The sequence below is a fragment of the Henckelia pumila genome, chromosome 3 (genome assembly GCF_033568475.1).
Source record: "Henckelia pumila isolate YLH828 chromosome 3, ASM3356847v2, whole genome shotgun sequence".
Classification (NCBI taxonomy): Eukaryota; Viridiplantae; Streptophyta; class Magnoliopsida; order Lamiales; family Gesneriaceae; genus Henckelia; species Henckelia pumila.
The window spans coordinates 196382882-196404715 of record NC_133122.1 but is presented as its reverse complement, the minus strand read 5'-3'; the positions used below and the strand labels follow the sequence as shown (position 1 = coordinate 196404715).

Sequence of the window (21834 nt, the reverse complement as noted above, 5' to 3'; positions counted from 1 at the left end):
GGGGTATAAATATCAACTTATAATTTTAGATCTTAAATAAAAAAATAAAAGCAAAAAAAATATATCAAATTTTAGCTTCTTTCTTTTAGATAAAAGTTGTAAAAATTAAAGTATAATTTAACATTCACAAACACTCAAAATCATTTTTATGTAGCTAAAAACTAAAAAAATACTTTATAAAAGTTCTACTAAACACTCCCTAAATTGCTTAGTTCGACTCCGAAAACAAAGTAAAGAATCCTAAAATTCGCCGGGTGCCAACTTCGCACCAACGTGGATATCACACGAGTACACGACGGTGGAGATTTGGTGCCTCTCCCTCCCGCTGTCTGTCGACGTCAGCTAACATGGAACGTTCTAATAATTAAGTCCTTTTTGTACAGTACACCACTCTTGAGTCTTTGAGTATTCAAGATCCGTATATCTACCGTATGTACACTGAGATTTTATTATATAAATATATTTTTTGGTTCCCTGTTCGAATAATTGGAGTATTTTATTATTTTTCTCGCTATGATAGCAAGTGGGTTGTCTGAGCTTTTTCTTTGGCTCTTCAGCTCTTCCAAGTATTCCAACAATCAGGTAAGCCCCCCAAGTTTGTTATTTTTTTTTTGTGGGATTCTGTTTCTTTTTGGCTTTTGTTTACTTTATTCTGTCAAAAAAAAGGACTACGTGGTTTAATTTTGCTTATGATTTCCGAATTCTAGGTGGATTTCTGATGCTTTTGGGTTGGTGGGTTTGTGTTCAATATGTTTTTGCTTCTGCCTTTGTTAGTGTGCTGATGAATTTGAAGCTTCTGCTTTTACCATTTTCTCGACCAAAATATTCCCTCGAGCGAGGTGGGTTGAAAGATTTGAGGTTCCCAATCAAGATAAATATCGGTTTGTCGATGCAAATTTTAATCTTTCATTATTATTGGACGAATTGTTCTTTACTTTTCCATAGATGCAGTCAAATTATCCCTCTTATTTTCAAAATTAATGATCTGTATGATATTTTGGGCAAGCTTGGTATTTTATATTCTTATGGTTGGTTGCATTATGCGATAAGCTTACATTTATATGAAATAGATTCGAAATTTGTATTTGATTGTGTAAGAGGTTACAATTTTTTCAGGTTTTGGAGACGCTGGAGTCCGTATTTAGGCAACCCTTTTGACGCACATGGATCCAAACCCCAAGAAACCCAATATTTCAACACCAGATTCAGCTATCTCGAATGGATCAACTCACACTTGCTGGCCATTCCCTGATGAAGTATTGGAAAAAGTTCTCTCACTCATAGATTCACACAAGGACAGAAACTCAGTCTCCCTCGTCTGCAAGAATTGGTATAATGCAGAGAGGTGGACAAGGACAAATCTGTTTATAGGCAACTGTTATTCTGTATCTCCTGAGATTGTGGCTAGAAGGTTTCCAAGAATTAAAAGTGTAAGACTAAAAGGAAAACCTAGATTTTCCGATTTCAATATGTTGCCCAGAGATTGGGGGGCTGATGTGAATCCTTGGCTGGTCATGTTTGCAAAAGTTTACCCTTTTTTGGAGGAGCTAAGATTAAAAAGAATGACTATTAGTGATGAGAGCTTGGAGCTCTTGGCTAAATCATTTCCGGGCTTCAAGGCTTTATCTTTGTCAAGTTGTGATGGATTCAGTGATGATGGGCTCAATGCCATTGCCACTTATTGCATGTAAGACAAGTTTTTAGAAATTTTTCTTCTTGTATGAATCTTGAATCTGTGACGTTGGTTTAAACTTTCTTTGGTTTCCTATAAATGGTAAGTGTGTTTATTTGCATTTGATATGTGGCTTTAGATGCTGACTAATCAGATTCATTCAAGATTTTATCTTCTTGGCAATAAAACAAGGGTCAATATTATGCTTTTAGTTGTTTGTAGAACATCGGTGCCTTCAGTCAATTCCTTTTTAGTGGGATTATGTGAAATTATTAGCGTCATTGAAGCTGTCAATTATATGTTTATGCTCGAAGCAATCACGTGAAATGATATGGGAAAGATCTGTTTACTGATGTGGCTGAGAAATAAATGAGGTAGTTTTGAGGTAAGGGAATTGGCTGTAAGATGTTTCTCCATTTTCTCATTTATTGTTTGTCCGTTTGTTTGCTGTGGAAAACAGATGGATTCTAGTGGAAAATTGAAGTGCTCCTGCTTTATATTTTTGTTTTGAAGCTTTTGATTTTGCTTTCTTGATGTGACATCTGACCTGTTTCTTTGCCTTTAATGGATAGAATGACCTTGATGCAACTTATCCCAACGTTCATTGGCCCAGAGAGGCCATGTTGGCTTGAATGTGTAGTGATGACTTATGGACTTTTTTTTTTTTTTTTTTCTTTTTTCAGTTGAATATTTAGAACTTCTACATGTTTGGAGGATTCATTGTTCTTAGGTCTCAGAATCCCACTATCAAATTCATTCTTGGATTAAAATTTCCGGTTAAATTTAGGAGTTTTGATCGGTTGATAGGCTTAACCGCATGAATGCGTATGCCATTAATATACCTCCGTGATCTGACCATATGTGATCCCGTTTTCTGGAACTCGCTATTAGAAATCCTTTTTTCTCAAACCTACATGGCACACAGCTTTTTCCTGAGTATCTGTTTCTGGTGATAATTGCTGGCATTTACTGAGATCTACATTCTTTGATTCTATGTTGGGGGGTGAAAGCAGCTTGGTTATTCGTTGTTTATTTATACTGTTTTGCATTTTTTTTAATTAGTTGTTCAATTGAATATTGTTAAAGTAGTTGAATGCTTTCCTTTTCATCGCCTAGTAACTTGTCCCAAATGATCAACTCTTGCTGTTGATCACCTTGATATCTATGTGCGAGATGACAATTCAAAAGCAGACAATTATCTACTATTTTTTTTCAATTGAAAAAAAATAATTTGAAGACTTACTTTTAATTAAGATTCATTTTGCCATTTGCATTGCTGCTGCAAGGTTATCCTGCATTGAAAATAATGCCTGGCAAATGAAAGTTATTCTCGTGAGAAATTGGAATGATATGCATGATTTCAAATAGAACTCACTGATGTGGGCGCTCCCTTTGACTTTACAAATGTTTGGGTGACAAGAAATTGGAAAAACAATACATGAATCATGAGCAAATATAAACCAGGGGACACTTAAAATTCACCAATTGATGACAGGTGTTCAATATTTCCAGTTTAGTTTTCTTTTTGTGCCCCACCAATGACATTTTACATGTTCTCGTGTTCGGTTTTTGATCGAGAAAAATGTTAAAACGCATGTCTTTCTCTTCTAGGAACTTGACGGAGCTCAACTTACAGGACAATGTAACCGAGGACATTGCTGGAGGTTGGCTAAGTTGCTTTCCGGATAACTTCGTCTCATTAGAAATACTAAATTTTGCTAGCCTTAATAGTGAGGTAAGTTTTGATGCCCTCGAGAGGCTTGTTAGTCGATGCAAATCATTAAGAGTTCTGAAGGTCAATGAGAGTGTTAATTTGGAACAATTACAACGGCTCCTTGAACTTGCTCCCCAATTAACGGAACTTGGCACTGGCTCTTTCATGCAAGAACTTACACCTCGACAATACGAAGATCTTGAGATTTCATTTAGAAATTGTAAAGATCTCCACGTTCTTTCGGGTTTATGGGAAGTCACCTCTCCCTATTTTCCTGCCCTTTATGGAGCTTGTGCTGGCCTAACTTTCTTAAACTTAAGTGATGCTGCTCTCCAAAGTGTTGAATTTTCAAAACTTCTTGCTCACTGCCCCAATTTACGCCGCCTTTGGGTAAGAAAGTTTGATCATGATGTGTTTAGCAAGTAATTAGCATTTGAATGAACCCTCTGAATTTGATTCTCAAATCTCGATGTGGTCAAACTGCTGAATCTGGTTTTGCATTTGCCTCTAGGTTTATGGCTTTACTCTCATTTACTTATTCCCATCTATGCCTATCATTTATTTTTCTATAGGTAGTTGATACGGTTGAAGACAAAGGACTTGAGGCCGTTGGATCCAGCTGCCCCTTACTCGAAGAACTCCGAGTCTTCCCTGCTGATCCTTATGACAGGCATCATCGCCATGGGGTGACAGATTTGGGATTCTTGGCCGTCTCTCGTGGATGTCGCAAACTCCACTATGTCCTTTACTTTTGCCGCAGGATGACTAATGCTGCTGTTGTGGCCATAGTCCAGAACTGCCCCGACTTTACCCATTTCCGTCTTTGCATAATGAATCCAGGCCAGCCAGATTACCTTACAAATGAACCTATGGATGAAGCATTTGCAGCTGTGGCTAAAACTTGCACTAAACTTCAAAGGCTATCGGTTTCCGGCCTTCTGACTGATCTTACATTCGAGTATATTGGGAAATATGCCAAAAATCTTGAGACTCTTTCCGTGGCTTTTGCTGGCAGCAGTGATTGGGGAATGCAGTGTGTTTTAGAAGGTTGTCCAAAGTTAAGAAAGCTCGAGATAAGAGATTGCCCATTTGGTAATGCTGCGCTTCTATCTGGGCTCGAGAAATACGAGAGAATGCGGTCTCTGTGGATGTCTGCCTGTAATTTAACCATGAAGGGGTGCATGCTGCTAGCAAGGAAGATGCCAAGATTGAATGTTGAAGTAATCAAAGACGAGGAAAGTGATGACAGTCAAGCTGAGAAAGTTTACGTGTATCGTTCCATAGCAGGGCCAAGACAGGATGCTCCTCCTTTTGTTCTCACTCTTTGATGGCAATAAACAATAATCATTGGTCAGTATAATCTGTCTTTTTGGTTAAAGAAACTTCTTTAAAATATACTTGATCATGTTAATTATTAACCGCAACAAACCATAGAGTTTATTTGTGCTAGGGGTGAATCCAAAGTGAGTTGAGTGGGAAGATCTCCCCAACAAAACTAAATATCTTTGAAATATCACATAAGTTTTCTAAACTTCGAAGTTTCGCCCCGCCCTCTCTCTCTTGGGTTCCCGGATCCAAATACCTGCCCTCCTTTCTTATCATAAACAACGTATGCTTTCGCTTGCAGAATACACAGTCAACAGCTCTCCTTTGTGCTTGGTTAGGAGTGGGATCAATAAAGTAACCAAGTCCAGTAGTTGTTTCGAAAAAGGCTACAGATCGGTTTGAATGAAAAGAAGCAAACAAATTTCAACAAGCAAGGTGAGCATTATATGTCGATGAAGTAAATCTTGTGACGTGAATCCGCTGTCTGACATTTAACTGGGGTACGAAACTATCCCGGAAGCTTGAATCTTTTTAATCTTGGTGCATTTTCTTTGTTATATCCGTCAAGTTCGACCGGGGAATTATCATTTCTCTCTAGAGAAGTGCACCACCACCACCCCTCCCCAAGCCCAGATGACTTTTCATTTCTTTTCTGTTGTATTTTTGGTGGCATAAATCGCCAGAAGTAGTGTATGTAGTAAGATTCATCTGTTGACTTAGAAACCCTGCATACTGGTCGTTCCGTTTCCAGCATTAATTGTGGCATGTATACAGACGAGTGATTTCAGTTTATATTCCTACTGTTATCAAGATGCATCTGATTCGTTCATGTAAGAAGATTTAAACAATGTTCTAAAAAGCTCGCTTAAGCCTCGACTAAGCGACCGTTTTTTAGAACAAAATATTTCATTTATTTTTTAAAATGAAAACATTTTTATAAATATGTATATTTATAGTTTAAAACTTGAATTATCTATTAAATCATATATTTATGGTTAATTTAACATTTTATTTAATGTTTGTCTTAAAATAATTAAAATTATAGTAAAAATTGAAAACGCTTTTTCACGCTTAAACTCGTTCTAAGCTCGCATAAGCTTGAAAAATTTGAAAGTTGATCTCCACGTTTCGACGTGCTTCACGCTTTTTAGAACCTTGGATTTAGAAGAGTTACTTTCATTATCTTATCTTATACTCAAAAAGCAAGTAATGAAACATGGTTTTCATAGGGGAAATCGGAGTCAATGTCCGACTTGGTGAAGTATGCGAGCGTTATGACAATTATGGATTTAATTCTTCAGCACCTTGTGCGAGTTTATTTGTTCAAATAGCTAACAAGTTTCAATATTTTAATCAATATGTATTATAAATAAATGTTAAAAGTTATACAAGCACAAGTAAACACCATATCATGAATAACACTTACATTTTTTATTCTTTTCTTTTTTTATTTAAATTTTCCATTACGCAAAATTGGCGCTAATTACACGGAAAGGGATCCAAAGTAAACCGAAAGATTTTTATTCTTATTTTCATTTTCTGTTCAAGAAACAAAATCACTTGTGACACAGTACAATTATAAACGTATGCATATGGCAAGAAAAGCCAAGCACATAGTAAATTAAAGATTCGACAAACAACAATCTCATGACAATTGACAACAGAGGAGCCCCATGTTCCATGAATACTTCGCCACCGCACGGACTCGATAAATAATCCGAACAAGTACAGCTTGTGGGAGGAGAGTTACCTAGGAAAGAACTCCACTCCACTCATATTGAATCTACCCCTTCTGCTTGTTGTCGAGCGAGGTACTTTTCTCTTCTTTCTTTCTGTACAAGAGTTCAAGGAGAAGAGGTCAAAAGATCAGTCGCATACTACGATGATACGACAGAGATTAATGATAAGATCTTCTAAAATAAGCTGGCTCCTCACCCATTCATCTATGACGAGTCCTTCTCCAATGAAGGTCGGACCCGTATCTTGCGGATGTTTCTTACGGGTCACAAGTTCAGACTCAGCTTCGGCCAATTGGCGCTTTAACTTGTCAAGAGCCTTAGGACGCAAAGTAAGCTTTGATCAGTGTTTCCATTGAAAATTAAAGCTAGTCCATGCATTGAGCTGTTGGAAAATCTTTACTACTCACCGGGTTAGGACGTTCCGCGTCTAGAAACACGACCCTGAGTATCTGTTCCACGGTTACTTGATCCTTCTGCTCGTCAAACTACGCAAAGATAAAACGAACCAGATCGGAAAAAAAAGTTCTAATGGACCATCATAAGTGCAGAATTGGTGTCATTTTAAAGTAAATTGAAACATTTTGTCTCAATAATAATTAATACACCATGGTTTGAATTAAAAATTGCCAGTTTTTACTCAAAGCTTACATTAGTGACGACTGGAATATATTCCAAGACACATAACACAAACAATAAAGACAAGATAATAATAAGAAGAAAGGAACTAGCTAGTCGAACCATTTCTGGTATGTAGTCCATTGGTTCATTCACTTTCAGGCTCATGATTTTAAACTTGACCCCGCTTTTCTGATTCATTGGCTTTTCATTGTTTTCTGGATGCTCTACAAATTTGAACACTGATGGGAACATCCATCCAAGACAAAAAGACAGCTCCACAAACATTAGTGAAATCTTTCAAAAAAAAAAAAAAAACAAATGTTTCTAAATCATATTCATTACATAGTGGAAGAAAAACGTGCAAAATCCCAATCCCAATAACTAAAAAAAATTACCAGTGGCCACGATGCTTTCGCCGGGAGAAAGAATGGCCCCAGGAGGACGCATGAAACAGCTTTTTGGTGCAGTTGTTTGGAACTGGAGCAAACCAACAACAAATACCAGAGGGAAGACTATATTATTTCACCACATGACAAGTATATATCAAAAGAAATGAAGCAACAAATTGTACATCACCTTGAAAGCTACATGGGACTTGCTCGTATTTTTTATCTTGATTGCACTTCGGACTTGCTTGCCAGGTTCATCTGCCAGTGTCAAAGACAAAAAAAAGAAAAGCAAAGTGAAATAATTAAACTCAAATCAAAGATTGTTTGATTTATGTAAAGGATAAAGAGAAGGATAGAGAGAAGGTGTTTTACAAGGAAAGTAAAGCTTGTTAGAGGGATCGAGCTTCAAGCGACGCCGTGTCGGGAGAAGAGATCTGGCCACCGAAGAAACCGAGCTCCCACTGCTGCCGGCAGATCCCTCCGCCTGAGGACGGACTTTACTATTGTTCCCACGACCATTATCCCGCCGGTTCTGGGAGAAATCCGACGAAGAAGAGGCCGTAGACGGCGGATTTCGGAACGGAAGCTTGAACAGCCCAAAAATTTTCCCGCCTTTTGGCGGCGATTTGCCTTCGCCGGCTTCCATATTATCGTCGGAAAGATGCCCAAGTCGTCGGAGCTCTCAAACGACGACGTCTTCCGGTGGTGGAGAAATACTTGATCGCCTCTGTACTGTGGTTGCTGTCTCGGTTTGGTTTTTGGTATTCGGGAAATTGGAACGACAAGAAATGGTGGAACTGGTTGACCAAGAATATTTGTCATCTCATCCGTGTTGACTTTGAAAATTGCTTTTGATTCACGTCACACGGTGTTTTGGTCAACAGGATGATATCACAATAATAATAATAATAGAATATAACATAATATTCAATTTATTGCACCGAACAATTTGAACAATTATGGTTGACTTTGAATCCATCTCATTCCAATTCATCAAATAGTCAAGTTCAACTTTTACATATCTGTTATATCGTATTCGATGTTATTTGAAATTCTGACTAAGCAAAATATATATTTAATATCTAATCTATTGTTTTAACGTAAACAAATAAAACTATTATCCAACATTTATCTTTCTAGGTACACATTTAAGGTCTATAATTCATTTGATATCCAAATTTATGTCTAAGAAAAGTTATTGGACTCAGAAAAATAAGCAATTAATTGGATCTCATGATAACTAATCGACATATTCTAATTCTAATATGAAAATATATTTAATTTAAAGTGAAAAAGTATAGAAGATTATTATTATGATAGTAAAAATTGTTTAAAAAATCTCCTTAAAATTTTTAAACAATAGATCATCAATTCAACAAATTAAAAATGTACATTTCATTACATAAAACTATAATACCTTTTTTTTCAAATTACAAAAATATTATATTTTTATTTCATAAAATAAACCTACTTTATTAAATTATCATTTACATATCATCTAGATAACTATCGTAATTCGTATCTTATCAAGTTTCCATAACTTTCAAGATTATTATTAAGATATTTTTATCTTACATTTTAGAATTTTACTAAGATATTTTTTCTATATATATTTTAAAATTTTTGATGATTAATTATAACACTCATCAAATCAAATTAATTAAAAATTACGTGAAAAATCATTATTTTTATTAATTTAAATTTAAAAATGTCCCACTTCCTCCCTCGATTATCTCCAAAGTCCAACCAATCCCACCATAGCCGACCGTTTCCTTCCCGCCATGAATGTCCTCCAATACTCCCGCTTCTCCGCCGCTCATCCTCGCCGCATTTTCCGAAGACCTCTCCGGCAAGGCGCTTTCGCCGCCAGGTCTCCTTCATACACCACACTCCCCCAAGCTTGGCGTTTGAAACCTTTCTCCACGCTAATCCTAGGGTTTCACTTCTTTTCAGGTCAAGTATCAAACTTCCTTTTACGGAAGAGAAAGCGGAGTACTATGATCATCTTCGAGCGGCTGCTGATGTTGTCGAGCGTGCATGTCGTCTCTGTGTTGATGTAGGATCTATTTCTATTCTTTTGCGTGGATGCAATTTCTTTTCGATGAAGCTGATATTTTTTTTTTAATTTAAAATTTCAGGTGCAAAAATCGTTGTTTTCAAGTGACAAAAGAATCCTTGAAAAAATGGACCAAACCCCAGTGACCATCGCGGACTTTGGTGTTCAAGCTCTTATTAGCTCGGGTAATGTTTCTCTCCTTAGAGAACGAGTGACTTTGTGGTTTTTTCTGTAAAAGCTTTTACTTATGACCTGGCAAAATGTTGCAGAAATGGGCAGATTGTTTCCTTCTATTCCATTGGTAGCGGAAGAGGACTCTGCATTCTTGCGTGAAAACAATCTTGTTGGTCCTGTTGTTGAAGTTGTTATTGATAAATCAACTTTGGATGAAAAAGAATTAAGGCAGGATGATATCTTAAAGTCAATTGACAGAGGGGGAAAAGGCTCCTATTCGTTCGGACCTGAGCAGGCTACTTATTGGGTGAGCTTGATCATAAGCGAGTAACAAAATTGTTTGCAACAGACAGCCTTAAGTAAGAAATGGCAAGGACTAACTAGAAGGTTCTTATGGCCTTTAGGAAAAAACATATTCTATTGAAAGATATTAAGAAACATATGCGTGCGACCTTAGCTTTAGGAGAGGAGTGACTTTAGTGACCTGCGTTGGCAAGGGAAAAAGTTCCGACTTCGATAGGTCCTACTTCCACCAAAGCAGGCTTGGCATGACGCCCATTGTCACTTCCTTTTCAATTTATGCGCAAGGGGATCTCCGTTCCCCTTTCAAGGGAATCCAGTGCAGAAAGGGTACTCAAGCAACCCTATCATCACCGCGGGCGGGACAGAACTAACTCGATAAGATCAAGATCCATTGAATCCCGGTGTAAAATTTAGGATGGTAGAAATTTTTTATTTTATTTTGAAGTGAGATGTTTTTCAATAAGATTTGAGTGTGAAATTTTTGGAAGAATTGGTAGAACCAATGGTTTGCTAAAAAAAATTCAAGTACTGCAATTAATTGAAAATTTTGGGAAAATTCTTAGGTTGACAGACAGAAGATTTTATATTTTCTAATGTGAAATTTGTGCATCAAATGCCATTGTTGGGAACATGCTGAATTCTTTAAAAAAAAGTTAATGTTTTGTTTGTAAGTTTTCTCCTATAAACTGAATTTTGGTAACCAACATCACTGGCAATACAGATATTGGATCCTATTGATGGAACACGAGGGTTTGTCAAAGGTGGAGAAGCTCTCTACGTGGTATGCCCTCTCCACGAGTTTCTCTTTTGTCATGCAGTGGGGCTTGATGTGATTAATACATTTTCTTTGAGAATTTCGATGAGTTAATCAAGGTTTTTGAGGCCATTAGTTTTGCACCAGCTTACGCTGTTTCTCCTCATGTAAGTGTACAATCTTATGTCAATTTTGAGTGTGTTTTATTACATTATTTTAGTATATTGACATACTAATAGCACAGATGCTCAACGGCTCAACCTAGTCAAAATTAGGGCAACAATCTTGGTCCCTTGGTTGTGAACCATTATTTATTTTTAGTCCGGTTGTGTGCATACACCTTGAGTTAGCGGATTAGAATTATTCTTATGTCAATCTTTAATTACATTTTTCAAATTTCCTTATCCTGAAACTCATTTTTTTGTTGGGGAGAAGGGGAGACTGTCTTCTATTTATATCCTCGAGGATCAGTAGGCCTGCAAAATAAATTATATTGGATCACCAAGTGTTCTGTGTAGCTTTTCCTGTACGATTATATCAGCTATACCACAAAAACAAACATTGTGAACATAAATCATAATTCATAGTTCTAACGCAAAAGGATGAGATACATTTGATCGACATACACAGTACATCTTATTGCTAATACATATTGTTGGCACGTCTTCATCAAGAGTGCCCATTAAGGTTTTACTGTCTAGGTGGTCTTAGTTGGGTGTCTGGATTCTGAACTGAAGTATCAATGTTAATATTTCTTACATATGTAATCTTGACTTTCAGGTGGGTTTGGCTCTTGTTGTTAATGGGGAGATTGTTTTGGGTGTTATGGGCTGCCCAAACTGGGAATATGAACAGTCAGATAGGTTCTCCTCTGAAGTTTTGGGAGACAAGAATCCAATATCTAGATCAGGAATCATCATGATATCTCATGTTGGTTGTGGAACATGGAGGAGAAGATTCAGGGATTCTCAAAGTTGCAACACCAACATGGGTGATAATTGGACCAGGTGTCATGTTGATAGTTTTCACCAAGTTCATGAAGCGCGCTTTTGCATTTCAGATAGTCAACGATGGGAGTCATATCCATTGTCAGCTAAATTTTCTGCAACCAATAATGCTGATTGTGTTGGCGAGAACCAGATTCTTCTTCTGCCGACATGCTGTGGAAGGTTCATATTAATTCAAAGCAGATAGTCGTGTATTTATTTTCTTATTACATTTGCTTCACTGTATGCTCATGAGATTCTTTCTTTGTTGTGGTGGAAAACCGTCATTTTATTTTTCAAGCCAATTGGATTATATTGATGAAAATGATTTTTTTTTAATGATAATTCTCATTTGTGGTCTAATGATATTTTTTGAAGTGTTTCCACGTCACTCTACTGACTTGTAAATAACTGTATATGGCGCTTGTCACTTGCTATGCAATTGTGGCCTCTCAGTGGCCCAGATAACTGTACTCTTGTTATGCTTTAGGTGTATCGACAACTTATTCATAGGTAGGTGGTTTCCCCTTTATGAACATGAACCATGTTAAATGTTAGTTGTGTGGGAATTTCAATCATTTTATATGGACACAATTCTGCTGAAACAGCATGTCGTCCAGCTTAATATGGTCTATTGATTTGGCATAATCATCAAATCGGTTAATGGCTTTGCAAACCTTGATAATTTAAGCATGCAGTATTACAATTGATTCATATTCAATTTCATGTAAATGCTATCTTATTCTTCTGTTTTCCTTCCTATAGTCTCTGTAAATATCTGATGGTGGCATCTGGAAGGGCGTCTGTTTTCATTCTTCGTGCAAGGACTAGACGAAATATCATGGTATTTTATTTAGCTTTTGGTAATTGCTAGAGTTTAAAGCATCTTGAGTTGATTTCATTGCATTTATAGGTCTGGGATCATGCCGTTGGAGTCATATGTCTTCACGAAGCTGGAGGGAAGGTATGCCATCAATCCATTTACATAAGATGTTTGCCTCTGATAGTCCCAGAGACAAAAAAAAAACATAGCAACAGAATGCAACTGCAGAAAGGAGAATTGTACGAGAGAGGTAGACCAAGCACGCGTCTGTGGTGTCTATAAAATTTTTCATGTTTGTGATTCACACAGAACCGCTGGTCATGAGAATCAGATTGCTTGTGCTTTAATAATTTAGGGGATTTTATAAGAATAGGACACCAACTAAACCTTCATAATAAAAATTTCATCATAAAAGACCATTCAACTCAGTGAATCTGAAAATATGAGCACATCAATATTACTCTCAAGAAAAGTAAGCATACTGCTAGATTGCAGTCCCATGTTGAAATTCTTGTGATTCTACAAATATGTAGATAACTTGGAAAGAGTTGATCCTCAAGAGAGTTGACATAATGAAGAGGTCAGCAATTTTGGCTAAAAGTTTCTCTTATAATGGTGAAGGCTAAACTTTTGACTGAAAGAATGACAATTGACAAATGCTAAAATGTTATAAATACGGGGAATTTACTAGCATGAATCTGTGAATCTTAATTTCATGGAGCCATTATTTTGGCTGGAACGTTTCAATAATGCGGAAATACTTTTTCATGGTCAGGTGACTGATTGGAAGGGGCGTCCACTCGATTTTGCTGCAGATCAACTCGAGAGAAGAGTTTTATTCCCTTCTGGTGGTGTTCTGGCCACTAACAGCAGCTTACACAACCCAATACTTGAGATGATCCCATCAAACTGAATATTCCTTGGCGGCGGTACGTGTCACGTCACCATTTTAGATATTCATTTTTATGGATCTCTATTCATTGTCTCTTCTATATAGAGCCTTTCCACATTGGAATGCATACATTATTGACGACTTAGTCGAAACAAAGTTCTCTGTGTTGTATTTTTATAACGTTCCCAAAAAAATCTTAAAATGAAACTGTTGATTGATTTAAGATAATGTACATATGGGAGAAAAGAACAGGAGGATTATTTGAATTTTGAGGTTTGGGAATAATTTTATAGTGTATTAGTGTTATATTGTTCCCTAGAAATTATACTTGATTAAACATCAAGCGTGCCTTTCTATTGTATGTGGAAAAAATCTAATTTCAATTATACTTCCTTTGATACTAATACTAATGATATAAATTTCATTAAAGGTTCGTTTACTTGTTTGATAACCATAAGATGAACTTATTAATCCAATCACATCAATTGTTTACTTACAAAAAAATAATTTTTCTCAAATCTCAAACCGTCATTATACCAGATTTCATGAGATTTTTTATTCTTAATTACATATGGTATAACATATCATGAACAATATTTATGAAAAAAAAAAAACCAATAAATCCTAATATACCCTCTAATTTTTTGTTTTCCTCCCAATTTCTCTTTTTTTTTATAACTCAATTTATCATTTTTATTTATTTTTAAAAAAATATATATATTTTTATACCCAATAATTTTGATAAGTGAAAATGACTCACATTTGAATCAGTAATAATTTACAATATTCAACAATAATCTCATAAAAGTTGACAATTTTTTCCCGAGAAATAATTAATCGAATGAAAATGCAAGTCCTTTGATATTCCAATCATCTTATAATTTGATGTACATAAATAAACATTCGATGGATTTATAATATTGATTAGAATTTTTCCTCAACTTAAACTAAAAACTAAAATGATAAATTAATTATTTTGATATAAAGATATGATACTTTCTCTCAAAATCTTAGTTATATATATTCAGATATTCATATTAAATTAAAAAAAAATAAAGATGGTGAAATAGTTCATGTTCCATTATGAAAATTCATATGCATTTCTTATCTTAGTTGATTAAATGTGCACAAACTAATTCATGTATCCTATAATAAATTATTAATATATCGATTTATCAATAATAAAATCTTTTTTTAAAGTAAAACAATATGCCATGCTATTGCTATCTAGTTTATCAATAAAAGAAATAGAAGAATATGAACAAGAAAATACGAAAGCCCGTATGATTCAATAGGACAACGAATGAGTCGACTGTTTGTATCCGAGTGGAGTCAAACCAAATGCTTTACAGAACAAAAAAAAGCTCCAAAGAATAATTTTTTTCTTCAAAAAGAAAATAGAAAGTTTGATGTCTTCTTAGAAAGTCCCATTACCTATAATCCACAGCCAGTCGAGAGCAACCCCCGAAAATATGCCTCCAAGAAGAAATAACACCAGCAAATTGCCCAATGCATTCTGCTCTGGTGCCTGCACATTCAAAGGTTCGCCCGCGTTACGGTTCGCGAAGTGAATATCAAGTTATCCAGCATTTAAGTGTGGTGATGTTATTTCAACTTACTTTGTAGCCCTTTGGAGCAGCTGTGAGGACACAGACAGTGAGATGTCCATTCGTTAATCCGAGAAACGACACCAGGAAGATCATATATCCCTGGTCTCCATACTTTGCTGTGAAGTAGAATGCAGGAATGAGCGCGAACCGGGATAGTATAGCGATCATCAGACCTTTTCGTGATTCCAGTTTGGTGCATTTAATAAGAGGGACGTATCTTCCAATGAGATCCCACACGTTGTACATTGCCACGAGAACAACCGCGTACCTATTCGAAAAAAAAGGTTATTACAGTAGATCTTCGGAGCCGCCATTCTTGGCCATCAAGGTCGAAAATATCACTTACCAAGCTCCCAGTTTGTGAGTACCAGTGTTTTCGTACAAGAATCCGGGGAAAATAGATAATGTGAGGACATATATCAGATAGAGGTCGATCGCATAATCGATGTTCTGCTTCAGTAACTGTTTGTTGCTTAGCCTCTCTTGTTTAGCATCATCCTGTAACAACAGCAAACAATATGTTTGTTCAGATTTTGGTATCCTACTTATTATTCAAGGAACCTTTTGAGGAATCTTACTTTTGGGCCGTCATTGGTTCGAATCCCAGCCGCAGCAAGATCAGCTGCAACTGTTGTAGATCCTTCTGAAGCAGCCTTTCTCCGGAAGTATTTAACGATGGGTAGTTTGGCGAAGATGAAGGCGTATAGGAAGATACATAGGACCTCTAGGATAGTTGAGATAGCAAGAAACAGCACTGCAAATATCATAACGAACAAAAGGTCATTATCTGAAAACTAAAGAATACGAAAAATATTGGGTCAAATGTTGCTGCAAAGAGAGATCGTGTCACGAGTCAATTTTATCATCCGGATATCTTATCCATCAATAGAGAGGATAAGAAACTAACCAACACCCTTACGGAGACCATGACTTGTTTTATCAAAAGCTGCTTTGGTAATTAGCCTCAAACCAGAAGTTAAAGCCCCTGACGCAGCCAAACCAGCAAAGAATGACTGCAGTTTCAAACAAGAGTAGTGGTAAATATAATATCGACATCCTACGTTTTGGAAAAACCGGAGAACATGAAAAGGATTTTACTTGGATGAATTCGGGGCACATGAAAGATAAATCTCCGACCATTCCGCCTTGAACATGAGCATCAGCAACTCCAAATGCAGCAACAAAAGCACAAATCCCAATATAATTCCCAATTCCCCCTTTTCCACCGGTCGCTAAATCTATCTGGTAGAGCAGAAATTCAACCGTATATGATGGTAGTTCACGGCCACGGAAATTTTTTTGGTCAATCATATTTAAGATCAAGCAAAAAAATCATTTGAGTGTAGAACATACAGCTAGAAGTCCAAAGGTACTCGCGCTGAAAAGAATGTATCCGAAAATGTTACGCTTTCTTGTATCGATTTTCGCCTCGTAATAAGCAAGTATTGCCATTGTACCAAGGGCAAACGGCTGATAAACGAGGGTAAGTACTCTAGAAGGATGGTAATCCTGCAAAGAAGGTGGGAAAAAGAAACAAATTAAGCATAGATTAGTTCCTATATGGAACTTTTCCCAATGAAGATGATGACAGTTATTGCAGTTATGAGAGATCATTGAAAAAGGAACAGTCTTTTTCACACATCTAGTTAGATCCTGAAACCATTCTAAGGATACTCCAAAAAGAAACCAACACGCCCAACCCGCCAACACGAAACACACCAAATACATCAAATTTAGCCATTACCATTTACCACTTGCCATAACTTTTTCGAGTAGCCATGAATATATGACCTATATCAAGTTGTCTGATAGGGATATATTACCGGGAACAACGCATAGTAGTAATCTGCGATTGTTAGCATACTATTCCAAGAGATGAGAGATCCCAGTCCAAGAAACCAACAATACACAATTGCCATAGTTTTCCCCTGAAAATGAATCCGGAATACGAAAATGGCATCAAGAACACAATTAATCTAGCCCCGACTTACCCCAAAAGATAATAACAATAAGCATCACAAACCTCAAGCCGCGTGGGACTCGAGACGTCGGCTGGCACAACATCACCCATTGTGACCCCTTCTCCTCCTAAGTATGAGATGAACACAAGAATAATCAAAATATAATCAATTACATGGCCACAAGAACAAATGAATGGTTCAAAGAATTGGCGACAAAGACACCTCAATCAATGAACAATGGCGCCGACTCACCTTCTCCGAAAGGATGGTCTTCCAAAAACGCAACCTTGAGACTCTCGGTCGCCTATAAAATAAACAATTTTGACATAAATTTTGTGTGGAGACGAGATACCGAATATGGAACCAAGAACATAGTATTTATCCGACGAATCCAACAGAAAATAAAATCTTTCAAATCAAACAAGAGATACTACTATGTGGGGTATAAATTTCTTGGACATAATATCCAAAATCATCGTCGAATGTTCATATTTCACGACAAAACAGGACAAGAAATAATATCTAGACATAATAATCTTACCATACAAGACAGATTACGAAAGATAAAAGTCGAAAATGGCAATATAAATCCCGGATGAAGAACGAATAATAAAAACAAAAAGATTATATATTTAATCAGAGACAGAAATAAAAGAGAATCTGCATCAAGAAAGGAAGAAACATGAATGGGTCTACGTTTTTCAGTGGCTGCCTTTTTCCCTGAGAGAAAGCGACAGCCAAATTTCCCGTCTCTTTCAGCAGAATCTCATCAGATTCACGCAAAAGGTTCGACTGCGATCGTTGATGTTATCACAAGCAAAAACGTTCCCAAAGAATATACTCACTCCTCCGCGTGTGTGATGATGGGATTTGAGAATCCTTAAATTATACGGATTTGTTACGATCAAACTATATTCCCGTACGTATGGGAATACAAATGGCCAAAACTCCTCGTAAAATCAGGAGTTTATGAAGTCCATAGAATGTTCAAAATAAAAGAAATATAATGTTGAAAATGTAACAAACTGTTTACTTTCTCCTACTATTTTAATATCATTGAATCACGTGAGACTCCTATATTTTTATAAAAATTAACATATGTACTAATGATCTAATGGTTGATATTTGACCACATCATGGAGGAAAAATACTCCAGGTGTAGCATAGAATAATTCGTAACAAATATATCCATACTCTCTAAACAAACAAATATACCCATACAACCATATTTATATTAATTAGATTTCGAGATTTTATTATAAATTTATTATTATATTTTAATAAATAAAATTTGCATTGGAGTTTTTATAAAGAATTATTGTACAAATTTATACCTTCAACATGATCCAATAAAAATGTACAATTTTTTTTAAAAAAAAGTTAAATTTTAACGAAGAACAAGAGTCGAATGGAGTCAAACCGGAATTTTTTTTACTCAGATTTTGAGTATTTCGACCGGAGTGTTATGTCAATATTAATTTTTTATCGGTAAATTATCATATTCAATCCGTTGTGTTTTGAAGTCTTTTATTAGTCCACGAGTGATTATTTCAAATCATGTTATGTTAGAGTAACACTCCTGTGAGACAGCCTCATATGTGAGACGGGTCAACCCTACCATATTTATAATAATAAGTAATATTTTGACATAAAATATAATACATTTTAATGGATAACCCATATAAGAGATCTGTTTCAAAAAAATGATCATTGAGACCGTCTCATAGGAGTTTTTGTCGTTATGTTATATGATCTTGACGATAATGATTATAAAATTGTAATGAGCAACATTCCTGTGAGACGATCGCATCCATGAGACGGGTCAACTTTACCCATATTTATGATAATAAGTAATACTTTTTAATGAATAACTCATATAGAGATCCGTTTTAAAAAATGATCCTTGAGACCATCTCATGATAGTTTTTGTCATTTATAATTGAGATATAATTGATTCAACAAAAAATACGAGTCTGAAAATGTCGCAACTCAGTGCATATATATATATATATATATATATATATATATGATTAAAATTGAACAAAAAATTCATGTGAGATGGTCTCATTGGTTAATTTTGAAGGAAATATTTATTTTCTAATATATTTTCAAGTTTAAAATATTTATGTTAGTCTTTTGCCTTTCTTGGACTTGAAATTTAGATATTTTACATATTTTATTTAATTGGTTGAGATATTTTAAATAGAAATTATTTTATATCGAATTGATAGAATGGCATATTCCTATATTTTAAATATGACTTTGATTATTTTTCGTAAGAGATATTTGCAGTTATCGGATTACCTATCTATCTCCTAATTTAAATTTAACGTTCCTATCTGTGTAGGGTGGACTCCACGTTGAATAAAGAAAACGGATGGAAGAAAAGGGCAGAGCGTAGAAGAGAGAGCCTTGCAATATATATCTCCATACCATCGTTTATTTTTTTGATGATAAAAGTATCATATCTATTTCCACCTTGCAATGCAAGCTCGAAAGCCATTGGAAAAGAAAAAAAGCACTGGAAATATTTTAACGAAGAAAAAGATATGTGTTTGGAATAATATATATCTATCATTTTGTTTTATCAAATTCAACAAACATCATACATATTATCATATTTAATAATTATTCACACCAAACACATCTTTCTTATATATATTATTTATATTATTCATTTGATATCAACCAAATTATCAATCCATCATTTGTTCTATCACATCAATTAAACGCACTCAAGATAATATCGTCATGATAAATATTTCTATGGTTTCATTAATTTTTTTGGGAGATGTACGTGCCAACTGCCAACTGCCAACCAAGATTAATATAATAATATTGGTGGCAATCCTACTCCTACCTAATATTATTTGAATTACTATCTATAATTTATAGCAAATTTTGGTATCGAAATTAGCGATTGATTAATCTATATGGTAACTAATTCAGTACCCAACCTCAAAATTCCCGTCGTTAAGATCTAGTAACCAAGAAAATTGGCACAAGAGAGCTTCGGTCACAAATTTCAAATGAAGATGATTTTTTCCCGCGCTACTTTAAACTCATCGCAATCACGATAAATGTTTCTAATATATGTAATATTGTAATATTGTAGTTGAGTTAAGATTATGATTTGATTTTGATGTAGTTAGAAAATATTCATACCCGAAAAAGTGCTTTAGTAGAATTTGGAGTGTCAACAATCATTTGTACGATCTCAATCACAATCTTCAGTGAGTTGTTCATACGTCACAAAGTAAAATAAGAGGCGTGAGTTGTTTGTTCCTCCAACGTTCAGTGTGTACCTTAAAACTGATATGATTTGACTTGGACCATTTAGGTAATGTTTGAGGGCGCTTCTAAAAAGCACTTCTCAACTTTTCCTTAACAAAATTTCAAAATTTTGTTAAAAAAAATCTGAGAAGTTCTTCCTAGAAATTTTTTCAAACACTATCTTAAAATTGTGTATCTTAAGAATAATACGACTTAGACTATGAATAGATATTTCGAGAGTTTTATGAACTTATGTCTCTTATAAGTTTTTCATAGATTTATGGGCCTAATAATTAAAGAGACTTAATAAATAATTATTAAATAAAATCAGACCAAATAAATAAATCCTGGGCTTTATTTTTAATTGATTGGACTCATTACCAAAAGATACTAAACAAAAAAAATTGAAATAGACCTTATAATTGGACTTGAGCCCAATAGATTTTTAGGCGTCACCAATCAGATTTGAAGTTCATGACTTCAAATATTTCCATCCATCTGCATCCTCGGGAAGGGAAATTGGACTTTTTATAGTTCTGACTCCGAGCTTCTAATTGGGGCTTTGAACTAACTTAGTTGGGCCATATTCCAGTTTTAAGTACCCAATAACGATGCAAAGAGATCCCAGCCCGACCTTAATTGGGTTTGCAGTACAGGCTTCTAATACATTGTACCCAATACATATTTTTAAGGCTGGTAATTTGAAGCCCATAATATGGTCCAGAGATTCACCTCAGATTGGTTAATTAACAAGCTGTAATTAGCTAGAAGATCGATCGGGCAAAGTACGGATTCAATAATCATTATTAAGGGGAAATAGGACAATGCAAGAGGAACTAACTTTGGAAAGCTATGGTTTTACACATAAAATTAATAAAAAAAATAAAAATATTTTTTACATTTATTTTACTAGGGTGATTCCCCCCATGTTCTTAAAAAAGGGGATTGGGAGTATGTTTTGCCACATAAAGAGTAATATATTAATCACATTGTTATTGATGTTAATTAATCAATCAATTAATTAATTATCCCTTTTTTATTGACTTATTATATAGGACAATAGGTGATCATGATTCATGACATATATATATAAATATATATATATATATATATATATATATAATCTTGTTCTCCTGCACAACAGTGTGCATGAATTTTGTGTGCACTCTATGATCTATTTGGTTTAAGAAAATTAAAAGTATTATTTTCGGATTCTCGAAAATTTATACTTTATATTATTATTTACTCTAAAAAAATTTGGTCTGGTGAATGTCAGCACACATATTTGTATAAAGACAAAATAATAATAGAGTATTATATATTTTATTTTATTATGTGTAGTCCACGATCGACGGAATATCAAACGTTGTGTGTGTATAATTTGTAAAATGAAAAGGCCCACGGGGTGCCTGTCCATATACTGATGAACAACAATGATGATGCCTGTGCATGGGATCCAAGGCGTGAATGCATGCACTCCAATTTTCATGTCTAGCTACGTTCTTTTTAGTTACACATTCATTCATATATATATATATATATAT

The 21834-nt window shown here is 35.1% G+C and overlaps 4 protein-coding genes across 7 annotated transcripts; 2 read left to right on the top strand and 2 right to left on the bottom strand.

Annotated features, from left to right (window-relative positions):
* The first annotated feature begins 451 nt into the window (after nt 1-451).
* On the top strand, nt 452-5504 carry LOC140891050 (protein TRANSPORT INHIBITOR RESPONSE 1-like). 3 transcript variants are annotated; one of them, XM_073299292.1, is made up of 6 exons: nt 452-582; nt 708-881; nt 1117-1687; nt 3284-3776; nt 3959-4736; nt 5014-5504. In XM_073299292.1, the coding sequence occupies exons 3-5, from the start codon at nt 1164-1166 to the stop codon at nt 4712-4714; spliced, it is 1773 nt and encodes a 590-aa protein (XP_073155393.1). In that variant the 5' UTR covers nt 452-582; nt 708-881; nt 1117-1163; the 3' UTR covers nt 4715-4736; nt 5014-5504. The 3 variants fall into 3 exon arrangements, with proteins under 3 accessions (XP_073155393.1, XP_073155390.1, XP_073155392.1); XM_073299289.1 differs by having other exon boundaries at nt 453-582; nt 708-839; XM_073299291.1 differs by lacking the exon at nt 708-881 and having other exon boundaries at nt 477-582.
* A 713-nt stretch (nt 5505-6217) lies between these two features.
* On the bottom strand, nt 6218-8236 carry LOC140887767 (vesicle-associated protein 4-1-like). The gene is made up of 7 exons (XM_073295227.1): nt 7831-8236; nt 7646-7716; nt 7465-7546; nt 7190-7308; nt 6859-6936; nt 6648-6767; nt 6218-6544 (listed from the first exon to the last, which is right to left on the bottom strand). Exons 1-7 carry the CDS (start codon nt 8102-8104, stop codon nt 6485-6487), a joined length of 804 nt encoding a protein of 267 aa, XP_073151328.1. The 5' UTR covers nt 8105-8236; the 3' UTR covers nt 6218-6484.
* A 956-nt stretch (nt 8237-9192) lies between these two features.
* On the top strand, nt 9193-13765 carry LOC140890421 (putative 3'(2'),5'-bisphosphate nucleotidase, mitochondrial). The gene is made up of 9 exons (XM_073298188.1): nt 9193-9328; nt 9412-9514; nt 9597-9699; nt 9784-9995; nt 10713-10772; nt 11526-11914; nt 12497-12575; nt 12645-12695; nt 13330-13765. The coding sequence occupies exons 1-9, from the start codon at nt 9240-9242 to the stop codon at nt 13465-13467; spliced, it is 1224 nt and encodes a 407-aa protein (XP_073154289.1). The 5' UTR covers nt 9193-9239; the 3' UTR covers nt 13468-13765.
* Nucleotides 13766-14716: 951 nt separating this feature from the next.
* LOC140891529 (equilibrative nucleotide transporter 3-like) lies at nt 14717-17895 on the bottom strand. 2 transcript variants are annotated; one of them, XM_073300056.1, is made up of 11 exons: nt 17714-17895; nt 17270-17321; nt 17080-17144; nt 16880-16984; nt 16410-16565; nt 16155-16298; nt 15964-16069; nt 15635-15810; nt 15403-15554; nt 15066-15324; nt 14717-14974 (listed from the first exon to the last, which is right to left on the bottom strand). In XM_073300056.1, exons 3-11 carry the CDS (start codon nt 17125-17127, stop codon nt 14864-14866), a joined length of 1257 nt encoding a protein of 418 aa, XP_073156157.1. In that variant the 5' UTR covers nt 17128-17144; nt 17270-17321; nt 17714-17895; the 3' UTR covers nt 14717-14863. The 2 variants fall into 2 exon arrangements, with proteins under 2 accessions (XP_073156157.1, XP_073156156.1); XM_073300055.1 differs by lacking the exon at nt 17714-17895 and adding an exon at nt 17559-17646.
* Between the last annotated feature and the right edge of the window lie 3939 nt (nt 17896-21834).

What these genes read in the sequence shown, in the direction of transcription:
- LOC140891050 (XM_073299292.1), top strand. Translation starts at nt 1,164, where the DNA reads ATGGATCCAAACCCCAAGAAACCCAATATTTCAACACCAGATTCAGCT. An exon ending in GCCATTGCCACTTATTGCAT is followed by an intron (nt 1,688 to 3,283) that starts GTAAGACAAGTT and finishes TTTCTCTTCTAG; the next exon opens with GAACTTGACGGAGCTCAACT. An exon ending in CCAATTTACGCCGCCTTTGG is followed by an intron (nt 3,777 to 3,958) that starts GTAAGAAAGTTT and finishes ATTTTTCTATAG; the next exon opens with GTAGTTGATACGGTTGAAGA.
- LOC140887767 (XM_073295227.1), bottom strand. Translation starts at nt 8,104, where the DNA reads ATGGAAGCCGGCGAAGGCAAATCGCCGCCAAAAGGCGGGAAAATTTTT. An exon ending in AGTCCCATGTAGCTTTCAAG is followed by an intron (nt 7,547 to 7,645) that starts GTGATGTACAAT and finishes GGTTTGCTCCAG; the next exon opens with TTCCAAACAACTGCACCAAA. An exon ending in TGGACTACATACCAGAAATG is followed by an intron (nt 6,937 to 7,189) that starts GTTCGACTAGCT and finishes ATCTTTGCGTAG; the next exon opens with TTTGACGAGCAGAAGGATCA.
- LOC140890421 (XM_073298188.1), top strand. Translation starts at nt 9,240, where the DNA reads ATGAATGTCCTCCAATACTCCCGCTTCTCCGCCGCTCATCCTCGCCGC. An exon ending in CAAGGCGCTTTCGCCGCCAG is followed by an intron (nt 9,329 to 9,411) that starts GTCTCCTTCATA and finishes ACTTCTTTTCAG; the next exon opens with GTCAAGTATCAAACTTCCTT. An exon ending in TTCACGAAGCTGGAGGGAAG is followed by an intron (nt 12,696 to 13,329) that starts GTATGCCATCAA and finishes TTTCATGGTCAG; the next exon opens with GTGACTGATTGGAAGGGGCG.
- LOC140891529 (XM_073300055.1), bottom strand. An exon ending in AGACCATCCTTTCGGAGAAG is followed by an intron (nt 17,145 to 17,269) that starts GTGAGTCGGCGC and finishes TCTCATACTTAG; the next exon opens with GAGGAGAAGGGGTCACAATG. An exon ending in GTACCTTTGGACTTCTAGCT is followed by an intron (nt 16,299 to 16,409) that starts GTATGTTCTACA and finishes CTGCTCTACCAG; the next exon opens with ATAGATTTAGCGACCGGTGG.